This window comes from Acanthisitta chloris, unplaced genomic scaffold, assembly GCF_000695815.1.
Source record: "Acanthisitta chloris isolate BGI_N310 unplaced genomic scaffold, ASM69581v1 scaffold19493, whole genome shotgun sequence".
NCBI lineage: Eukaryota > Metazoa > Chordata > Aves > Passeriformes > Acanthisittidae > Acanthisitta > Acanthisitta chloris.
The window spans coordinates 339-7207 of NW_008665638.1; the positions used below are offsets into that span (position 1 = coordinate 339).

At 48.7% G+C, this 6869-nt stretch overlaps 2 protein-coding genes across 4 annotated transcripts in view; both read right to left on the bottom strand.

Annotated features, from left to right (window-relative positions):
- Positions 1-815: 815 nt before the first annotated feature.
- The window catches only part of CLIP1 (CAP-GLY domain containing linker protein 1), a 31795-nt gene continuing 25741 nt past the window's right edge, over positions 816-6869 (bottom strand). For all 3 annotated transcript variants that reach the window (XM_009071835.1, XM_009071834.1, XM_009071833.1), the window contains 4 exons: positions 6811-6869; positions 6517-6732; positions 2049-2186; positions 816-926 (listed from right to left, as the gene is read on the bottom strand). The exon at positions 6811-6869 is cut by the window's right edge and continues 101 nt beyond it. In XM_009071835.1, coding sequence (XP_009070083.1) covers positions 816-926; positions 2049-2186; positions 6517-6732; positions 6811-6869 — 524 coding nt within the window. The remainder of the gene's footprint in view (positions 927-2048; positions 2187-6516; positions 6733-6810) is intronic.
- LOC103799509 (trichohyalin-like) lies at positions 3602-5134 on the bottom strand (the record flags this gene model as incomplete). The annotated part of the gene is made up of 2 exons (XM_009071836.1): positions 3931-5134; positions 3602-3699 (listed from the first exon to the last, which is right to left on the bottom strand). Coding segments are annotated over exons 1-2 (1302 nt in total), but the record flags the coding sequence as incomplete, so codon positions are not given.

A 6869-nucleotide genomic window follows, 5' to 3' on the forward strand; every position in this document is an offset into this window, starting at 1 on the left:
ACCATAGTAATGGGGGCCGGGACTGAGAGCATCGTTACCAGAACAGGGGTGGGACAGAGAGCATCGTTACCACGGCTCTCATTAAAACCAGGCAACACGCAAAATATAAGAACAAAAACCCAATTAAAAACTAGACAAGCTTCCCCTTCTCCCCAAGGTCTCATATCACTGATGATCACGACCACATCAGCAATAGCCTAAGGCAAACAGCAATTAACCCCATGCAGTGTAATCAGGATCCTGAGAACACCTTGTGGGGCTCGAGATTTTCACAGCACACCAACAGCTTTGCCACAATGAGATTCCACAGAGCAAATGACTTTATAGCAGGAGTTTGCAGTTCATTTGTCTGTGTACAATGAGTCTGTGGTACCCAAGAGGTTGTTTCTCCAGTGATGAACGATTAACTCGAGTTTTACATACTATATATAACATTTTTACCAGTTGGGAATCAAATGCATTGTGAAGCAACAGGAATAACATGCACAGAGCCACCAATGAAAACCTAAAGCAGAACCAAGTATTCTCTAGGCAGAGCCACTTAAACCAACCTAAGACTCCACGGGGACCTGCAATTGAATCAGAATTCCCTCCTAATAAGGATTTTAATCTGATCTTGTGCCCTCAGGTGGCAGAAACTTTCAACAAACAATTCAGGACATCCTGACACCAAGTTTTACACACACTAAACTAACACTGAGTTTTGACCTAATATCCACTTTCCAAGTGAAGGTACCAGAGGTGCTGAAAGGTAGTTAAAAAACCCCAAAAGGGAAATGAAACCACAAAGATGAACAGATTTAACACCGAAATACTTACAATTCTTTCCTAAGTTCTTCCACCTTCTTGTTCTCCAAGTTCAGAAGCTCTTTTGATTTATTAAGTTCCTCTTCATTTTTCAGGTTGTTCTGTTTAAGCATGTCCAACTTAAAGAGTTAAAAAAAAAAAGCCTCATTACCCCAACTAAAATGACTCAGTTCTCAGGAGCAGCACTCAGACCTGACCCCCTCAGCAGCAAGGGGGTCTGAGCTTTCCATTTCCACCTCTGGCCCTTGCATCAATTCCTCCTGTGTGCACTGAGAAGTATTTGTCTAACAACAAGTGACTTTTGCCACCAAGTCAAGCAGCACAAAGACTCCCAAGCCCACGGGAGAGCAGCAAACACCCCACACCAAAGGGGAGACCCCAAGCACATCCCCTGCCCTAACTGCTGCACCACTGCTGCTTTTCACCTGCAAACGTGTGGCTGAAATCTACTGCTCCTTGGTCTTTTCTGCTCTGGGTAGCTGAGAAACACTTGTGCTTTGCCCTACCTGAATTCCTGGGGCTCGGGAGGCTGAATGCTGTGCCTGCAGCCACAGCAAATGAATCTTGTTGCATAGGACAAGCTGCTGTACATCTGTTTCCTGAGCTCTCCCCACGTACACACCACGAGCCCCTGGCCCCGATCTCCTCTCAGCCACACATTATATTACATAAGAGATAATCTTGAGCCATTCTCATGGCATTACAGTTCCCCGTGGATTTTTTTTTAATCCAGAAAGTGAAGCCCTCCCATTACAAACGTCACCACTCCTAATTCTCCAGCCATCAGGTCCCCCTGGAAGCCATTCCTGAGGCATTCAGGGCAGCCCAGCTGTTCCCTGCCCACTGCTGTGGGAGCTGCCCAGGATGGAAGAGCCACCAAAAAGAGGCCACAGCATGCTCAAGAGGAGCAGCAAAGATGCCACTTGGATGTCAGACAAGAAAGCTGGGGCAAAAGAGACTAGTGGGGCCAAGTCTCCCCTCCCGCGAGCAGCACGAGGTGGGAGCACATGGGCTGCACACAGGTCCTGACAGGAACTGCTGCAACGTGGGACCGAAGGACAGAGGCCACAGCACCACAAGAGCCTGTGGAGTGTCCCTCACTGAGCACTCATCTAGCATGGTTCCACAGCACTGCAGGGGACGTGGCAGGACCCAACTCTTGCCTGATGTAATTCTCCATCACTCAACAGCTCATGCAAACCAGGCAAAACTTCTGAGATGAAAACATTTAATGTGATTACTTCATTCTGCAGCTTCTCGTTTGTCTGTCTGGAGCTCTCCAGAGAGGCCAAAGTTTCAATCTTTTCTTTGTGGATGGCATCCTTCTCTTTGGTCACCTTCTCCACTGTCTGCAAAGCATCTTCTGCCGCTTTGGCAGCCTGGACAGAAAGGGGTGGGGAAAAAACAGTCACCGACGGGACCTCCAAACACAACAGATGAGCCACAAAACCCTAGGTACAGCTCCATGGTTTGGCAGCTGCTTCCCAGTTAAATAAGGACTTCAACTGGGAATTGACTTGCACTTTGGAGCTGCATAAAGTACAAATTAAGTGACCAAGACACAATCCCGTGCAGAAACAGACCATGACAGATCATGCTTGTGTCACCTCCAAGGATCAATCCCACACAGAAACAGACCATGGCAGATCATGCTTGTGTCACCTCCAAGGAAGCACCAAGGAAGTTCCCTCAGTTTTAATTCCTGGATTTCTCATTACTACCACTGTGATTGCTCTCAGGCCTCTAACCTCTTCAGACAGTAGCAGTTCAATGAATAGTCACTTCCAACAGAGCTCTGTTTTCAGAGCTCTTTCAAAACCTCAAAGATTTGGAAAGTGATGGAACAGGAGATAAAGCCAATTGTGGTGTCCTCTCATTATGGCCTCAGGAAAGGAGTGTGAAAACACTCAGGTAGGCATCACCCTGTCCTGGTTCCAGTTCGTACTCAAAGGGATTTTCTGGGCCTCAAGCCACACGAACTGGAACTCAAGGCACTGCACAGAATTTGTTGGTAGTGAGTACAAAACCCTTCTGTGAATAAAAAGAACAGCAGAGTTGCCAATGTCTTTCCCAAACTCTTACACTGATTTTGTCCAATTACACTTGCAGGCCCAGGATGTTGTTTTATGTTTGTTGGAGTGACTCAGTAGTTGGAATTGAACACCAAATTGCACAGGGATCTAATCTAAAATCTTATCTAAGACCACTCTAGCCTTTGTGCTGCAGAATCCTGCAGCAGAAGGAGCTGCTCAGTGTCTCCTGACAGATTCAGGGACCAGAACTGCCCTTTTATTCACAGTGTAGGTCGTTTTCTTGCACCATTCAGCAACCACAAAGGCTTGGTATTTAGAAATTTCCAAACAGTATCAGAGTGCCTTTCAGCCTCCCAGTGCCAAGTGGCCAGACGTGGAGCAGGAGGCTGAGCCCGGGGCTGCAGCCCGGCCCCGAGGGGCTGAGCGCGCCGCGAGCAACGCACAGGGTTAGTGCTCAGGATCAGTACAGCCCCATACTCCCCTACTTCAATAGGTGTTCCAATACCTCCAGCTCCTGCTCTACTCTGGGCCTGGAGAGTCTCCATTTCTTTTAGTTTCAAAGCCAGACTGTTCATCTCCTCCTGCAGCATCTGATTTTGGCCCTGAGACATCAGCAATTTGCCTGAGAGGTCACTATTAATTTGCTCTAAAAGTGCAACTTCCTCATGCAGTTTGTAATAATCCCGAGAGAGTTTCTCCTTCTTTGCTATTTCCTCCTCACTGGGGACCAGGCTCTGCTCAGCCTGGAGACTGCCCAGCTCCTGCAGCAACTTTCTTCTCTCCTCCTCCATCAGCTCAAGCCTGTGCTGATGCTCTTCCAGCCTCTGGCACACGATGCTGTGCAGGGCCTGGAATTCTGCTGCTGACACAGACGCGGCGGCAGAGTCACCCTCGAGCTGCTCCATGCTGGACACAAGCTTCTCTTTCTCTGCACAGAGGGTTTCTTTCTCTTTTGTTATTTCCACCACTTGAATTTCAGATTTTTCTTTCTCCTCAACTAAAAGTTCTTTCTTGGTCAGAAGTTCCTTATTGTTCTCGCTCAGCTCTTCCATCTCCTCTAAGCAGGTGATGCTGCTTTGAAGTCCCACACATTCTAACAGAAACGATTCCTTGTCCTGTTTTCTAGGTTCCTTTTCTGTGCTTAGGTTTTCTTTCAGCACAGCAACCTCCCCAGCTAATTTCTGGCACTGGTCCTGCAGCTCAGTCCTCTCTCTGAGCAGCATCTCCCTGTCAGAAGAACAGGAGCTCAGGGAGGACAGCAGGTCCAGCTCAGCCTGCAGTGCTGCTCTGGACTCCTGGGCCTCTTTCAGATCTGAAAGGTCACGTTTGCAGGCCATTAGCTCTTCATTTTCTGCTGTCTTCCTACTCAGCTCTCCCTTGAGGGCTTCAATGGAATCCTGGAGCATGACATTCTCTTGGGCCAGAGCACTCTTGGATGAGACAACCAGTTCATGTTCTCTCTTCAGACCAGCAACTGCCTCTGCACAAGACTTGCTTTCCTCGAGAAGCTCAAAGTGTTTTTTCTCCAAGTCTTTCTTCTCTTGGAGAAGAGCTTCGTTATGCTTTTCAACCTGCAACAACTTCTGAGTGACAGATTCCTTCTCCAAGGTGAGCTGGTTCATCCTCTCAGCCAGTGCCGCGTCTGCCGAGGCCTTTGTGAGCTGCTCAGCAACTGCCTCGTTCTCCCCCTGGAGCTGCTCCCTGTCTGCCAAGAGCCTCTGCTGGGAGGCACAGAGAGCCTCCTTCTCCTGCAGCAGCTGAGCACACTCTGCACTGAGTGTCTCCCTTGAGGCTTCCACCTCCTCGAGAAGACGGGAGAGACTCCCAAGGGAACTCTCCAGCTCCGTATTGGCTTTCACCAGCTTTGCAAGTTCCCTGTGCTCAGTCTGTAACTCTTCTTGCAGCTCCTCCTGTCTCACCTTTAACCCCTGGTTTTCACTAGCTGTGCTGTCTAAACTCATGCTCAGCTCCTCTATGTGCTCAAGGAGCATCTGCTTCTCGGCCTGCAGACTCTGATTCATCTGCAATACTCTGCTCATCTCCTTCTCTAAGGCTTCATGTGAACTTTTGAGATCCAGATGTTCACCCAGGGCTGAATCCCTCTCAGCAGTCAGAGCTGACACTTGTTGCAGGAGCTCTCTTTGCTCTTTGGCCAGGGCGTCACAAGAACTCCCCAACTTCTGGATAACATCATCTTTGTCTTTTATAACTGTATCTTTCTCTTGCAAAAGTTTCTCCTGGTAACTCCCCAGTTCCTCCCATTCCTTGGTGTGTTTCTGACACTCCACATCCATGGCAGCTTGGCTGGCCTCAAGCTCTCTCAGCTGCTGCAGCAAGGCTGACTCTGCAGCCCGGAGAGCATCGTTTTCCTGAATGGCATTCAGGAGTTCTTCCTGGGCCTCCCACAGCTCGGAGAACAGCTTGCTGTTCTCAGCGAGCAGAGCTCCCTTCACTGTGCTCTCCTGCTGCCTTTGGGCCTCAGCTTCTTCCTTCTGCTTCAGCATTCTCTGATGTTCTGACTTCAGCTCTTCTTGCTCCTGTTGCATTGAGAAAATCCTGGATTCCAGTTCTTTCAGTTCTGATAACAAGGAACCTCTCTCTAATTTTAAAGCACCTTCCTCCTGGGTCAAAGTCTCTTTTTCTGACATCAAATCCCTCATCTGGTCTGACATTAGTTCAATTTCTTTTCTGGCTGATGCTAACACAGAGCTTAAGGACTAAAGGAATAAAGTTGGGGAGAAGGGAAAACAAAAATGAAGTCAGGCAGACACATGAGAAATGTGCTTTGAGGGCAAACAGAGCAGTTGTCACTCGGGTCTGACCCAGTCCCTGGGTGAGCTGAGCTGTGCCAGCCACCCCTGCCAGGCCAGAGCACTCAGCAGCCACCAGAGCAGCTCTGGTGGCCAAACAACACTGAACAAACCCTGGCTCAAAGGCTCCTCCTGCAAAACTTCAGGTCATTTATGAACCTGCTCTCAACAAACTGCCGTAGATTACTCAGCCAGAGGAGCCAAGGAATGAATCCATGAGATAAAGGGAATTAAGTGCAAGGAGTTAGATCAGCTACCGACTCCAATTCTCAATTTCACCTTCTGCAGATAATTCTGCTCAGGATTCCCTCAAAAAAATATTGTCAGGCCCCATTTAATTGCAACCACCACATCAGTGCTGCAGTTCAAGTCAGCTTGTGTGCCAATTCATACACCAAACACTTTCCAAAGCACAAACCAAAGCTTACAGGAGGTAACTGATGGGGCTGAAGGGAGCTGGAATGTCAGAGAAATGGGGGAACCGACGTGGCTAAGGCCAAGCTACACACACTGCAGAGCTGCAGCTCACGTGGGAGTGTACTACAGAACAAACTCCAGGTGTGTAGCACTTGAAAGTGAAATAGTTCACAGCCTGTTTTAAAATTCAGGACATTTGGCTCCAGCTGATTGTGCTGAGCCTGTGAAATGCTAACAGCAAAGAAGTGTGTTTCACTGACCGGTGTAATGCAGGGAAGAACAACCAGTCAGTTGTGTGTTGCTCCTCCCTAACCCATACTCATCTGCCCTGGAGAGTTCAACCAGAAACTGCCAAAATCTTGCTGGGAAATGCTAAAGCAAACCAACCCCAGAGGTTCACCTCAGGGAGATTCAAACTAAGTACTCCCAGAGAAACAAAACACACATACCTGGGCCTGCTCTGCTTGGCTCCTCAGCTCCTCAGCCTGAGCCTCCAGCTCAGCATTCCTCTTCTGGGCAGCTCTCAGTGCCTCTTCTGCCTCCAGCAAGCTCTGCTTAACCCCTCTGGTATCTGCCTCGTGTTTAGCCAGCAGCTCTGACGTGTCTTTGTCATACTTTGCCTGAAGGTCCTTGCACTCGTTCTGGGTGCTCTCCATCTGCTTTTTCTGACAGGAGATAAGGGAGCACGGGTGAGGCAGGAGTGGTACAGCACTCACTTCTAGTGCTTTGAAAGCTGAACTTACCATGTCTGTTAATTGATCCTGCAGGTTTTTCAGTTCTGCCTGATGAATCTTGAGAGTTT